Raw genomic sequence first — 15,421 nt, 5'->3', positions numbered from 1 at the left:
GGCTAAGATCTTGTCCTGGACATAGATATGGAGAGGTATTGGGTTCTCAGTATCCACACGCTTTGTCAGTCTCCTGTGCTTCTACTTGCCATCCCCTAATGACCCACCCTCTGCTGCTTGTCCCCTCCAAAGGCATACACTCTGTTCCTTCAGGGTTTGACTTCCTCACCCTAAACAGTTTTATTTTGAACATAGGATAATGGCTGAGAGCATGGGCTTAGGGTCTGAGCCCTGCTTCTTACTTGCTGTGGACTTAAACCCTCTAAGCCTAAGTTTCTTGTCTTCGTTATGGGGGTGTTTCCGGCACCTACCTAATAGGTTTGCTATAAGGACTTGAGCACATGATGCATAGGAAGCATTCATAGCAGTGCCCAGCACATGGGATTGTGACCCGTAACAGCTGTTATTATTGCCATGCCCCCACCCACCTGACCTGTGCATTAACAGACTTCCCCTAGAGACCACCCCTGTCTCTGTGAAGTGTTAAAACTTTGACAAGAAGCTGAGCTTTCTCTTCTAGGTACCTGCAAACCTTATGTCATTTGAATAAGTCTCTGCAGGACTTGGCGTGACTACAAAGGCTTCTGGGAGCCCAGACTGGGCCCGGTGGACAAGAGCAACCCTGGGCACAGGTTGTGAGCCAGGGCGCTGGGAGCCTCACAGCCAGACTCAGGGGATGTGCACAGCCTTCAGCCTCACAGTCGCAGAGGGCTCCCCAAGTGCTGGATCCACCTGTCAATCCCCAGCGACTCTCATGACTCTCATCCCGCAGCACCACCTCACAGGGCGGTTGTTGGACCCCAGACTGCACACCCCGAGTCCCCTTTCTGGGCCTTTGTTGTCCACCAGCTGCTTCTGCAACAGAGTGCATTTGGCCCACGTTGGGTTCTCCTGCTTTCTGCTGACACAGTGGACAGCATTAACCTGCGAAAGGGCCAGAGAGCAGTACAGGCTGCGGGACAGGCTCGTTACACCCCAAGTGCACGGGGCTGCTCACCCCCAGGGCTGCCTCAGATTTTGTACAATCCCTGAAGCGTCCTCTGCGTATGTGTGCCGTCCATGTGTGCGTGCGAGTGAGTGTGAACTCTTCAAGAAACATGCATTTTGGCACAGGACTTGTGACATCACACACTTCATTCGCTTTGAGGGCCTGCTTTCACCTTCAGTCATAGCCTTGTCCACCGAGAAAGGTTGGGTGGGAGCACCAGTGTTAAGGCTCCCTCACATTCTCTCACTGTAAACAAACAATGCCTTAAACCGTGTCTTGCTTTCTGTTCCTATGGGTGCTATTCATCTGGAAGGCCTGCTTCCTGGGCCCTGGGGTTCTGCCAGGCCTTGTTGCTATCAGCCCTTCAGAGCAGGAACCGGCTCAGGACGGTGGACTGGGCCGCTGGCCTGCTTGCTTCCTTTCATGCCCTCTCCTGGCAGGGCCTGGGGCCCTTTCATCTCCCCCGCTCCCGCCATGCCTGCATGGGAAGTTGTGGCATGTTCTCCTGGTGTCCTCAGAAGCAGCTCGGAGGCCGTCGTGCTCACAGTGATCGGCTGCCCAGAGGCCCCTTCACGCCAACCTCCCCCACAGGGCAGGCTGTGTTCGCTGCCATTGCCATCGCACCCCTTGGCCTCCACTGCCAGGGCAGACCCACCAGGATTCCTGGTCATGCTGGGAGCTGAGTGACACTGAGGCCTTAAGCTCCCCCAGTCTTGCCCCCAAATGCAGTCACCAGCAAGTTCTCCATCATCCAAGTCCAAGGACACAATTGTGGATGACCATCTGAGAGCTCTGGGGAGCAAATGGTCCAGCCTCTGCATTTGGCTAAGAGTGCTTCCCATGAACAACAGCCTTGATCTGTCACACTCTGTCATAATTTAAATTATGATTTAAATTATGATTTTTATTTTGCACAAATATATTTTTGTTCAACATTAATTGTGCTTTATCATCATAGCCTGTCTCTGTCTCCCTTTCTCTCCTTTAACTTGAATATCTGTATCCTGAGAGGGAAACCCTTAAACGATTTTCTGAAAGAGACTGAATTTCTGGGTCCATTGCTATCATGGTATCAGAACTCACACCAACAAGGCATCAAACTGCCCTGAAGAGTTTCCTGGCAAGAAGCTTCACAACACCTTAATTGTAATAGGTCACCACGATAAGATCCACCAACAGACCCACCACAGTACTTTGATCAAATGGTGACGACTCTGAAAATCTGAATGTGTCGCTGAGGGAGTGTTGTCATCAGGGTGATACTTTGTGCTGGAGCCTGACTGTGCTCAGAAACTCACCTTCCTTTGGAGCAGAGACTGGATACTTTCATGCCAAAAGAAACTCCCAATGGTAACGTTGATGCCATCGAATCTCAGCCACAGCCTTGCATGCCCGCCTGTACCCCAGGTCTGAGTGTGTGCACCTAGACTCTTCAAGTTGGTATCTGAAGGCTGAGTAACAAGGCCAGACACTGCAGTCACTTCCAACCAGAACCATGCAATGGTCATGCTTTGACCTACATCCAATCTGATCTCACCTGTTAACTTCTAAAAAGTCTTCAGCTTGGATAGAAGTGCAAGACTGGAACACTGGCTACTTATTTTCCTTTTTCTCCACTCTTCACACTACGCTGGCTTTTCACATATGAAATACAACAGATGCCAAACTCCCAGAATTTCAGGCTCAACTAAATCAAATAGTTTTCTGTCCTTTACAGATGCTTCTTCTCCTTCACAGATGTTTGCTTCTGAGCCTAATTTGAAAGAGTACAATCACAATTCTTTTCAAAGCACTTAATCTGTTCACTAGTTGAGATTGATCCCACATCACCTCTCAGAAGCATTTCTTTCCTTGGACTCTTGAAGAATCAGTTTGGACTGACTGGCAAAAGCCAATCTTATTGGCAAAAGCCTGGTAGGACTGGTAAGAGCCCTGAACACATCAGAAGAGTCCTGGAGATGTAGTTGAAAGATACTCAATTCTCCAAACAGGGACTCAGGCCAAGTATGTGAGTTCAGTGCTGATTGTCTTCCCAGTGCTAGCTTGTCCCACAAACTGGGCACAAACCACGGGGGGGGGGGGGTCCCTTGGGTGGATTCTCGCCCTAGAGGGAAGTGTTTCTGGTTTTTGCTCCTCGACTGTCCATTGTGCACAAATACTTGTGAACCCACTGAAGGTCTTATGTCTTGCATGCATATACTGTAAATTTTTTTTAGGCAAACAAATCGTGGCCAAAATGAAAGGTGTAGAATGCTGTCTACAAACTGGAGTAGGTAGCTGGTAGCATTGTGATGTCCTAAGAACAATCCATGCAGCCCACCCCACATACTTTCTAACCCTCAGTTGAACACATTCTGTATGTAACTCAAGGTCAGCTGAGTGCATTCTGGTAACTGGAATGCTTTGTGGAAGAAGGTTTGGTGGAAAGCTGTAGAAACATTGTTCTGAATATACCCAGGGTGAATGCAGCATTCCCTCCCCTGACTGTTCAGCATCCTGTCAGACAGAGGCGCTGAGGAGCTGAATACTTGAAGGAATCCTTGAGGAACTCAAGGATTGCCAACTGATTTCTAAAGTATTTCTTTTCCTTACCGAGACAGCCAGTGTTTCTACCTTTACCTTGCTCCCCATCCCAAGCCCAGAAAGGTGTATCTTTAAGGTCACCATATTTCAGGCGGAATATGGTCTGTGAAAATGGGGAGCCGTTTGCAAGCCAAGCTTGCTTTATTCCTGGGTGGGTCCAGAGTGCTACACCCACATTGCTGATGCTCACAATTACAGGTGAACATCACCAAAACACAATCTTACTTCTTTTTTGTGACCCCGTATATTACTGTAATCAACCCTATGTCATTATTGAAATATTGGGTGATTTCATGTTTTAAAAACAAAAAGAAACTGTAAGAGTCCCTTTGAAATACAGTTTCTCTGCATAAACCCCCATTCATTCATTCATTCATCCATTCATTCATATCTCTAGTGAGTGTCTCCCATGCACGAGGTTCTATCCAGGGTATAAATGGCTGAAAACGAGACAGATTGGATCTGCTCTCGTGGGGTTGACCACTCAATGAACAAATGATCCCCACCTCATGCACCTCCTTGGGCAAGAACCCACCTCTCCCCAGCCCTGGGTACAATCTTCATGCACAGATTCTTCCAGAAACACTTCAAAAGTCCCCACAGACTGACCAGTCTTACTCTGTGAGTTCTGTCACAATGAGGACTAGCTGGAGTATGCACTAGAGGCCACATAGCTCAGAACAGTTAGGCACAGAGCTGTGGCTGAGCATACAGAGGACTCCAAAGGTAGAATGAGAGAGTAAGGTCGGAACCTCCACCGTGTTTATGTGATGGGCTTTTGTCTTTAACTTTAGTGTTAAATTCAAGTACAGTAGGAGCAAGAGCTGCATTTTCTTGGCCGTGGAGAACTTGTCCATGGACATTGATCCACCTCATAGCCCTCTGCTGCACAAGTGTGTTTACCCCTCGGGCAGCCCCCAAATCCCCTCACAGCAGCGCAGAAGATCCATCGGTTCATTTTGTAACCATGAGTCTATCCATTTCTGAATGACTGTGACCATTCAGTAATGAAATAATAGAAATTGATTTATTAGTATAGTATAATCTTTAATAAATTTCGTGCCAAAATGCATGGTTTTCCACTTAGCATTCAAAATGTTGCGTAGAAAGTAGTTTTCGATTTCTTATGTATTCTTCTAAGTGGGTTGAAATCAGTTTCTACATTTTCGTTCGTTTCTTGTTAAATCTGTTGCATTCTCCCAGGCTGTCTTTTTTTCCAGCAGACCCCTGCATGCAGCTGTGTAAGGACTTTCTCTAATACTTGTGAATTGTCTCATCTGCAATAACCACTGAACATCAGCCCTCCATGGGATTCTTTAGATTTTTGGTGAAGTATTTTGTTACCTCAGTCTTGTATCAAGTTGCTGTATTTTTCAGCTTGTTACATTGATAATAATTGTTTCACTAATTAAATACTTTAATGTACAGACATCTTTGTTTACTTTGAAATTAAATGTGTTTTCCAATGAATATTGTTCAATTTATTAAAATCACACGCATTCATTCACATGGCAGTTACTGTGCCAGGTAGAACATGGAGGAGGTATGGGGCACTCAGAACTCAGCTAAGAGTAACTAGAACATAAATAGCATATAGGAGCAGTACTCTCAGAAAGGGACAGGGGCAGTGCTGTGGGGGCACTCAGGAAGGCAAGAGAGCTGCAGACACCTTAGAGGGCAAAGGGCATTTGAAAATTCAGTTCAGAGACCACAGAAAACTTGGAGGCCAAGGTGGGGGCAGGGCTAAGAAATGAGAAGCAGGGTGAAGGGAGAGGGGAAGCGCCCAGGTCTCACTGTGTAAAGAATTAGGGGAGATATGCGGTCTAAGTCCGAAAAGATATTTTAGAAGTTCATGATGCTAGACAAAAGTAAACAACAACAAAACCGAAACCAAAATCCACTCTCGCTTGCTTAAAAGAAAAAGGACTGTTTTAAAGGGCTGTCTTGTGGAACCCTGGGGCAAGGACCAAGGGAATCTCAAGAGGGTCTGGAAGGAGAAATGGAAAGTTCTTGCTATCTCTCTCCCTCTCTCATGGGAGCTCCCCGAGTCTTCTCTCCAGGCATCTCCTTCCTTCTCCTTCCAGACAGGCTTCTCTGCTTGAATGTGCAGCATCAAGGGAGGCCAGGCCGGAGGAAAAGCGACTGAAAGTCATTGAGAGTGCTCCAGGGAATGCCACGATCCACGCTGATTATGGGATCCCCTGGCTCTGCCTGCCTGGTCAGTGCCTACCAATGCTGCAGTTCTCTAAGCAAAGGTCCTCGGCCTCTGTTCTACCAGGCTAGTTCAGGCCAGCATGATCACACCTCCGTAACTGCGACGAGGCTTCGCTTGCTGAAGTAGCCATAGTCTATTTGCTCTTCATGATCTAGATGACCCAGTATCCCCAGTTTTACCCATACGGGTCCCCGTTCTCAGCCAGCGTTCAAGGGCTCTGAAACGATGCATCTAATTTTGGGAGGAAGTGAGCACAGTTGTCACAAAGTTGGAAAGTGATGAAATCAAAACTTGAGCCCACGATGGCTAGCCTGCAAAGCTCCTGCCCCTCAGCCTGAGGCGCCACAAACAGCCCCCAGGAGAGACGCCACCTTCGCTAGTCAATCCGCAGCTAGCGCATGCTTCACGGAAGAACGCCGGTTTAGCCAGAAGGGCGGTCCCGCGCAGGCAAGTGCTTCCAGAGGTGAGAGGCGGCGTGGAAGGGGCGGGGCAGGCGCGGGTCGGGTCCGTGGGACTGGAGGAACTGGGCAGAGGAGGGGCGGGGCTCCAGCAGTGCGGTCATGCCTGTGGGCGGGACACGGGGAAGGGCGGCCCCGAAAGGGGGCGGTGCTACGACGGAAAGGGCCCGGAGATGCTGAGGCGAGGAGGGGCCGGGCGGCTACGCTGAGGGAGCAGAGCTGCGGTGTGAGGACCCGGGCCGCGCGACCGCGCGAGCGCTCAGTAGCTGAGGGGTAGGTGGGCAGGGCTGAGTCAGTGCTGAAGGGCAAGGAGCAGGAGGGCCAGCGCGGTGGGTGGGACAGGGTGAGGAAGGGAAGGCGTTTCGGGACTGTAATCTCCACAGAGGTGCATGCGAAAGGCTGCCTTGAGGCCCGCGGCGTGGCTTGAGCGGGAGGGGCGTGACTGGAGCTTGGGGCGGAGCCGGGGCGGGACCTGTGATGGACCGCAAAAGCTCGGGGCCGACTACGCAGAAGTTCGGGGCGGGAGGGGGCGTGGCCTGGGCCCTGCTGAGGGGCCGGTTGGGCTGGATATGAGGCGGGGTCTGGGCGTGGGAGGGGCGGAGCTTGAGCCCGGTTTGGGGCTTGCATCCTGCTGGGCTGACTCCGGGCGAGGCCGGGGCGGGCCTGGGCCTGGCTTGGGGGACTGAAGGCTGACTGGGTTTGGTGTGGGGCGGGGCTTGGGTGGACCAGGGGTGGAGCCTGGGGCCAGCTGGGCTTGGATTCCGGGCTGACTGGGGTCCGACAGAGGAGCTTGGGAGCTGACTGGGGTTCGGGGCGGAGCCTGGGCCCGGTAGAGGGGTGCCGGGGCTGACTGGCTGGGGTTCGGGGCGGGGCAAGGGCGGGGCCTGGGCCTCGCTGAGGGATGCGGGGCGGGGCGTGGGGATGCGGGGCGGGGCATGGGCTGCGGCGCGCTAGCCGAGCGTCCGGCCGAGGCCCGAGCCCACCCGAGTGCGGCCGAGCCTGCGGCCCCCGCCCGGGGCGATGGAGCCGGAGCCCGGCGGGGCAGCCGCTGCGCTCCTGCGGCAGAAGAGGGCGGCGCTGCGGCGCAGGGGGTGCAGCTTCGAGAGCCCCAGGTACCATGGCCTGGGAGGGGTACGTCCGGGAGGGGCAGGAGCGGGAAGCCAGCCACGTGAAGGGTGGCGATGCGAGGGGACCGAGCCTGGAGGGACTGCGTTGTGGGAGGGGGTCGGTGTGGTTCCGGGAGGAAAGGCCGGGGTGCCTGAGGGGGTCACCTGGCGGGGGGGCCGGGACCAGTGTCCGGGGAGCAGCCGCCTCCTGCGCCCTGAAGCCTCCGCCCTGTGGCAGGCCGGCACACCGCGGCCCTCACGGGTCTCAGGCCGGGGAGAACGTGCCCTGCCGCTTCTAGATGCACAAGGACGTGGTCGGGAAAGAGCCCCTAAGTCTAAAGGAAGGGGTTCCTTCTCTTGGAATGGCTCGCCCTTTGCCACCCATCCTCGCGCCCCAGGTGCCTGCACACCTGCTGCTGCCGGCCCCGCCTATCTCTGTTCCCACCTCCCTCGGAGTCCTTCCTGTACTCGGGTCGCCTGCGCCCCTCCAGGCCTCCACCCGCCTTACCAGGGGTGCTCTCCCAAGAGGCCAGGGCCTCCCTGCGTGCGACAGGGCCTCCGGACACACCCTCCCCGCAGCGGCTGGTGCCCCTCCCTCCACCTTGCTAGACTCCTGTCTCTAGCATTTCTGTAAATTGGAATGGGTTCTCCTGCTTCCAGGTCACTCAGGTCTCCTGTATTTTTTCAGAATCGATCTCCTCCTGGAGGACTCCAGTGTCCCCCCAACCAGATTTCTGTCATTATTCTCACACTTCTTAAACTCACAGCCCACCTAGCCTCTGGAGAGATTTCCTAAGACTGAGTCTCCTGCCCTGTGCTGCCTGCCGCCCAGAGGAGCTCTCCATAGCCCTGGCATGGGTGGGGACTAACAGGTGGGGACCAAGAGAAGCCCAAGGATGGGGCCCTCCCGCCCCCACTGAGGCAGAAAACAGGGTTCTCTTGCTAGGATACAGAGCAAACCAAACAGGATCCTTAATATAGGTGGAAGGGCCTTGATTGGGACCTTCTCCATCCTCAGTCTTTGGCATACCTCACCTACCCGCGGTGCACCCACAGTTCTGATGAGACTGTAAGTGTGGTGAGGGCAGGGACCATAGCTGTCCTGGTCTCTGCTCAGTCCTGGCCCACTGCGGCCTTTACTGTGTGAGGAATGAACAAATGCTGTTGGGCTAGGGGTTTCCCCCTGTGCTGGCTGTTGGTCATCAGTACCTTTACTACGTTCATGCTCCTCGCCCTGCATGCACAAGTATCCTTCCCCATTTGGATAGCACCTACTCCTCCTGTCTTCCCTGAACCCCTGACCCAGCTCTGTGCTGTGTCCACCAAGTGCCTTCCTGCCTGTCTGCACTCCCAGGTTGGTTGGGTATAGGGATCTCCTCCACTGGATTGGGAGAGCCACACAGAGATGGTCTCTGTCCTCAAGAGGCTCCAGCTCAACTTGTGGCTGGAGCACAAAGGACAAAAAAAGTCCTGAGACTGCATGTTTAGGGCAGTGCTGTCCTGTGAAACTTTCTGTAGTGAAGGAAATATTCCATAACCTGCCTTATCCCAGAGGGGATGCCTTAGCACCTGTGACTTTTAAGCACTTATAATGTGGCCAGTTCAACTAAGGAAGTGAATTTTTATTTTTATTCAATTCTCTACATAAGTAATCACCTAGGACTAATGTTCTTCATAGTGAAAAATACCAATTGAGCAAATTTGTCTCTTCCTCCGAAATCCCACTTGTACCAGCTTCTCTTTTATGTTCATGGCCTTAGGCCTGAAAGATTCAATAACGTCCTGGCCTCTAGAGTGTTATCTTATGAGCCTCAAGATAATAAGATTATCATTTTATTATAAAAATAATTTGTGTTTATGAGAGGAAGTTTAAAAAAATCAAGAAAGATATGAAATGGACAATTAACTTTTTATTGACCCGTAATCCTACTAGGTTATCATCTGGACCTTTTCTTCCATATGAACACAGATATTTATATTAACATTCTGCTTTTTTCACTTAATATATTGTAAGGATTTTTTTCACATCCTTAAACATTTTTTAAGAAAACTGCTTTAAATTGCTGTATGACATTCTTTCATAGAGATTGTTACAGTCATTTAAAGAATTCTTTATTATTTGGACATATTCATTTCCAGTTTTTTACTCTTCCTAAAGACAGTAAATCCATGTGCATTAGTCTATTTGTGGAGAGGTAATTTTTTTTTTTTTCTGTAAGATAAGTATAGAAAGGTGGATCAAATAAATTGAATTTTTTTTTTTTTTTTTTTTTTTTTTTTTTTGTACTGGAGATTGAACTCTGGGGCAGGGTTCAGGGGATCTGTGTTTGAGAACCCAGACTCTTCAGTCTGGTGTATGGTTCTTAAACATAACTCCCCCCACCCACCCATGATTCTTATCACAAGGTCAGGGTAGTTTTAGGGTACTTCAGTTTCTAACAAGCTCACCAGTAATGCCAGTACTGCTGGCCCAGGGACATAACTCTGAAAAGCAGGCCTCCAGGGTAATACAGGAATCTTTTGCAACAAGCTGATCATGCAGCTTGTGTGTACCCCAAGGTCAGGGAACCACTGCTTTATAAGGCAGGCGGGGTTTGGATATTTTTTAGTTCTAGTCATGATAGACTACCTTAAATGATTCAATTATGATCACTAAGTTTAGCTACTGTGGGTGCAGAGCCCTACCATGGACAGAATATTCTGAATTACAAGTGGAAAACACATCTTCTACTTTCCCAAATATTGCTGTGTGTGATGGCTTCCTTATTAGTAATGCATAGAACCCACGCCTTGGGAGAGCAGATTCAATGCCAGACGAATGCTTTCTTGTTCCTGAATGTTGCTTTCCAGGCCCAGATTAGTCTAAAAAGAGCAGTCATCCTCTCTGCACATGGTGCTTCCTCTTCCTCCTCCTCCTCCTCATGCTTCTCCTGACTCCCCGGTTTTGGTGATAGTGGTTTTTTTCCCGAAGTTTTTCTGCTTTTCAGGTAGTTTCATAAACAAGTATTTTAACATGAGCTCTTTTACAGTCTTCGTTCCTCTATATTCTGTTGTTACTCTTTGTGTTTGCGTCAGGCCTTTAAGTATTTAATCATAAATAAATCTGCTGCTGTCAATTTTCTTTTGGAGCAACAGCAGTCTTCCTGGGAAAGACTCTGAAAAGCTGTCTTGCAGTGGGGCTGACATAATGGGCTCCTAAGGCCAACAGGAGAAAATTAATTTTCATATTATGTCTGTTCTCCTAAGGGCAGGGAAAAAACAACATTTATTATTCACCCAGGTTTTAAATTAATGCAAACCAGCTTCCTTTTTTGGAGGAAGACAATAGTCAAATTAGCTTTACTGTAGAAGGTTAATATGAGAAATTATGTTTGGTCATCTGGTTTACAGAGTTGAAGATCTAAAGAGAGATGAATTCTGACAAACAACCACCACAGGAAAATTATGAGATTTGGCCTCTACAGGGAGATCCATTGCTGGTTTCCTGGAGGGGGTAGTGGGGTAAAGGAGCACGCAGAGATCTGGGGACACAGAGATGTGGAGAACCAGCAGCGCATCCGGTTTCTAAGCTGGGTCCCTGGAGGGCAGGAAGCAAATTGGTGTTGGCATTAAAGTGTGACTGCCCCAAGAGATTTTTGTAAAAGTCTGTTCACTGTAGAATTGCTTGTTGTCCTTGGCCATTTGGCCTGCTATAATCAACAGACATCTCCTTCTCATAGTTCTAGAAGATGGAAAGTCCCCAAGTTAAAGGCCCCAGCAGATCTAATATTTGTTGAGGGCCTATTCCTCATAGACAGTGCCTTCTAGAGGTGTCCTCACATGGCAGAAGAGCAAATGGGGCTAATAAACTACTTTGGGTCTCTTTATAGTGGCACTAGTTCTCTCTGAGGGTGGTGTCCTCATAACCTAATCACCCTCTCTGAAGCCCCACCTCTTAATACTATTAGATTTGGATTTAAGTTTTAACATATGAATTTGGGGAGCCACAAACATTCAGACCATAGCACTTGAAAGATTTTTTCTTTAAAGTCTAGTGCTCTCATCAGTGAGAAGAGTTGACGTCAGTCTGTATTTTCTGACTTAGAAAGCTAGCTAGGGATACAGATATGTCAGTGAAAAGAAGCAGCCCACTTCTGATAATAGCAAATGTGTAAAATTACATATGTAATTAAAAATTTTCTAGTGACCATATTTTAAAAAGTAAAAAGAAAAATTAATTTGAATATTTTATTTAACCTAATTCCCAAACAGTATCATTTCAAAATCTAATCAATATTAGAAAGTATTAAGATGGTTTACTTTTTTCAGAAATGTCTTTAAAAATCCATGAGTTTAACACGGCACATCCCAGTTCAGACTCATCATGTGGAAAATGCTCAGAGCTGCTGGTGCCTTAATGGATGGTGCAGATAGGGATCCTCAGCTAGAAAATATTTGAAGGAATACATCAAGGTTTTTGTTTTATTTTGATTTTTAATGTGACTATGAGTCACGGTGAAATAAGATTTTAAAAAGTGTGAAATAAAAGTGATTTTGGAGACTTAAGGAGAAGGGAATCAAAGAAGTTTTACTAGGAACGATAACCAAGATGGTGAACTTGGATTAATTGTTCTTATAAGTCCCAAATGAAACTTAGACTTTGAGACTTGCATGTGAAACTATTGTGTCATGGATACATGATGTGGTTGGATAGTTTTCTATTTTAAGAAAATAAGATTAGCATAAATAGTGTTTTTTTTGTTTGTTTGTTTGTTTTTTGTTTTTAAGGAGGGGGATGATTTTTTTGTGTGTCAAACATTGCCATTTGGCTAAAGTGAAAAACTAAGAACTGACACTAGGTTTAAGCATCCCATGGGGTCATTGGTGGCCTTGGACCAGTCTTTTCAGGAAAAGAGGATGAAAATTACACGGGACCTTCTCTAAGAGATCATGACAGGTGGCCAATTGGAAATAGCAAATATAGTCAGCGCTTTGCAAGGGTAGAGGGAAGACGAGGAGAGGAGTTAATTGTTTATTTTGGTTTGGGGTTTCTTTGCTTTTGCTTTATGAAGATCATTATAAAAATGATTCAGTAAAAGGAAAGGATTTCAGTATAGGGAAGGGGTGTTTTATTTGAAAAACAAAATTCACAAAGGATATGATAGCAGCCTTCCCACATTTGAAGGATGTTGTATGAAAGGGATTGGGCCCACTGGGTGTGTGGCCCTGGGCTAGACCTGAAATCACTGCACGCATGAGGTGTGATGAGACAAATTGGGTTCAGCACATGAAAGTCATTCCTGCAATGGGTGCTATCCCAAGGAAGGCTTTAGGATGCAGTTAAATTTTCATTAGTGGAGATGCATCTGTGAGTTAGGCTAGTATTTCTCAACTATTTTATGTTTTCAGCATACTTTTGGGTATAACAATTTTGGTAGCTTATTTGAAAAAACTCAAAGCAATGTTAGCCAGTCAGCAGCAGTGAAAATGGATCATGCTCCCATGTGACAGTGACCTCAGAAGTACCCTCTGTTTTGTGCTACCCTCTTGGTTACCCATTAGTGCCTCTTTGTTGCTTGAGCAGAAGTGCATAGTGTTTTGAGTAAGGTTTCTTCTATGCTGGAAAGACAACAGTCCTGTTTTCCAGTAAAAATTCATAGTCCCTTTTTGTTGCTCACTGGATATACCATTGCTCCTACTGGAAGAAATTCGTGCCCTGCTTTCACTCTGCACAGGGTCATATCAGTTGTTAGGCTCACAATTCAATCTGACGCTATAAAGGGCATATCAGTGATAATCTAAGGCAACAGAATCCACTCTCCCCAGCAAGCACAAAGGGATTTAATACTGATACAGGGAGTTAAGTGCTTACAGAGTCATTGGAAGAACCAGAGAGGCAACTAGTTTGAGCCCCTAGGAATAGCTCTGAGCTCCCACAATGCTCAGATTTGCCATGCTGAAGAAAGAAAGCTGCCACTTCCCAACAAGAAGCTAGTCAGGGCCAGGAATGGAGTTCAGTGGTGGAGCACTTGCCTGGCACAGCAAGTCCCTAAGTTCAGTCCTCATTACTGCAAAAGACCAAAACAAAACCAAGCTGATGAATCAAGAGGCCAGAGGCTGCTGCCACCTCCACCACTAACTCCAGAACCCCACTGTCAACTGGGCCTGCCTCCCCAAAGCTGCCACTGCTACTTTAGACAGCTGCAGAATCTGCAAAAGCAAAATGTTGCCTTGTACCCTCTCTCTTGATCTGCCTGGCTCCTTTCCAAACCACAGATGTGTGAGGACCTCTAATTCATGGGATCCACATCCATTGGGAACTCTAGCTTCAGAGGAGTCAAGGGCAGCTTAGTTTTGGCTTTCCAACTTGCACTGTGCAAGGGGGGTGAGGTGGGCATGGAGCAAGTATCGCCACAAGCAGCATGTCTCTTCAGTCATAGTGAAAGCAGCTTGGTCACATGGATGGGAAACTTGGTGGCACACTAGTCTAGGTGTCTCTGTGTCCTGGGGTGCCACTGCACAGCTGGCGCCCATTCTTGGGAGCCATCTTATTGGGCAAAGAGGTAAAAAAGGGCACTTCAGCTTCAGATGGAAGGCTGAGGTGGACTTTCCAGCCATAACTGCCAGTGACCTATAGCACAATGGAAGTGAGGACATAAGCTCCTGCCTTGCATTTTATGACCAGAGAGAAGCACTGCCAGCCAAGAAGTATTTCCTAGCATCCACTCTGTACCTGGAACCTGGGTTAATGTTTTGCAGGTGGTTGTCTGCACCCGTGTGCCTGGCATAGTCCTCACAAAGCAGCAACCCGTTGGAGGTGAGAGAAGCAGGGAGAGGTCTGACCCAAGCTGCCAGTGATGTCACTCAGGGAAGGCACATTGCACCTGTTCTCCCTATTCCAAGGGAGTAGTTTCCCAGTGTTTTTGGCTTTCATAAATTTCAATGAGTTATTTACTCATCAAATATTCACAGAACACCTCTGTGTGCTTGGTGCTGGGGAGACCAGGTGAACAAGGCAGATGAGGTTCCTGCCCTTGTGGACTAGCATTCTAGTGGAGAGCAGTGGACCATACACCAACAGACAAGTGCATAATCAGGACAGCTTCAGACAGTGGTAAGTGCCAGGGAGTAGGATGCTATAGGATAAGGAGTGACCGAATGTGGGAGGCAGAATGTGTGCCAGGCCGAGTCAAAGACAGGCAGCTACTGATGTACAATGAGGTTAAGGTTGTTTCCAGCAAACAGGAGGAGGAATGTGCAAGATCAGGATGCTGGCAGTTGGGTGTGGCTCTGAGAAGTTCCTCTCGGTCCATAGGGAAAATGGCAACTTCAGTGCTCAGGACAGTGAGCCATCTGTCAATCCAAGGAGCCTCGTATGGCTTTTGTTGTGCCTGGAGAGCTGCCTGTTAGCACAGAGCCTCCTTTAGTGCTGCAGCTCTGTTCTTCCATGGTCTCTTCCCCCACCTTGTGGGCTTTGCAGGCCTGACCAGGTGCCATGGCTGCAGCCCGGTCTGGGGCTCCCAGGTGAGTTCTCAGTGGACTGCCGTTGCTTCCTCATGGCGCTCAGCAGAGGCTACCTGTGAAACAGGCCATGCTTCTCTTCAGTCCCATCACTTCAGACCCTTAATCCTGAGACGTGAGGCACACAGGGCCTTGGGGAGCCGTGGAAGAGAAAATGGTCAACTCTGTTCCTCAGAGGTTGGTAGTCCACAGGAACTCCATTCACAGAAACATTGCTCACAGGGTACCTTCAGGACCATTCTTCCCTAAAGGACACCTTAGTTCTATTCATTTACAGACGGAGGCAGCTCTGTCTAGGTCTGTGTTTACCTGTTTGCTAGTGATGGGCAGGTCTACCTCAGCCCACTCCTCTGAGCTGATGTGTCCTCTCCCGGCCTGGGCTGGAGCTCTCGTCTCTAGGAGCAGGAAGGATCTGGACGCTGTGGAACTAGGCCCTCTGTTTTCACTGGCTCCCACACTTCCCTGGTCCACTGAAGCCCTGGTTGCTGTGATGCTCTGCCCCTGTAGTAGGGCTTGCCTTGGTGTCCAGCTTTCCTCCCGATTCAGGGCAGCATGGCCACTCCAGAGAGGG

At 48.7% G+C, this 15,421-nt stretch overlaps 2 protein-coding genes across 6 annotated transcripts in view; both read left to right on the top strand.

The window, feature by feature from the left end:
• The window catches only part of Ralgps1 (Ral GEF with PH domain and SH3 binding motif 1), a 247,154-nt gene extending 242,162 nt beyond the window's left edge, over positions 1 to 4,992 (top strand). For all 3 annotated transcript variants that reach the window (XM_076845456.2, XM_076845460.2, XM_076845457.2), the window contains exon 20: positions 521 to 4,992. In XM_076845456.2, coding sequence (XP_076701571.1) covers positions 521 to 550 — 30 coding nt within the window. In that variant the 3' untranslated portion in view covers positions 551 to 4,992. The remainder of the gene's footprint in view (positions 1 to 520) is intronic.
• Positions 4,993 to 6,440: 1,448 nt separating this feature from the next.
• Garnl3 (GTPase activating Rap/RanGAP domain like 3) overlaps positions 6,441 to 15,421 on the top strand; it is a 146,438-nt gene continuing 137,457 nt past the window's right edge. For 2 of the 3 annotated variants that reach the window (XM_076845449.1, XM_076845452.2), the window contains exon 1: positions 7,222 to 7,356. In XM_076845449.1, the coding sequence (XP_076701564.1) occupies positions 7,265 to 7,356 (92 nt within the window). In that variant the 5' untranslated portion in view covers positions 7,222 to 7,264. Of the gene's footprint in view, positions 6,518 to 7,221; positions 7,357 to 15,421 lie in introns of those variants that run through there. The other variant, XM_076845451.1, reaches the window with a different exon arrangement.

The sequence above is a fragment of the Callospermophilus lateralis genome, chromosome 2, assembly GCF_048772815.1.
Source record: "Callospermophilus lateralis isolate mCalLat2 chromosome 2, mCalLat2.hap1, whole genome shotgun sequence".
NCBI lineage: Eukaryota > Metazoa > Chordata > Mammalia > Rodentia > Sciuridae > Callospermophilus > Callospermophilus lateralis.
Note: the sequence above shows the minus strand (reverse complement) of the source record. Positions and strands in the feature narration are given on the sequence as shown.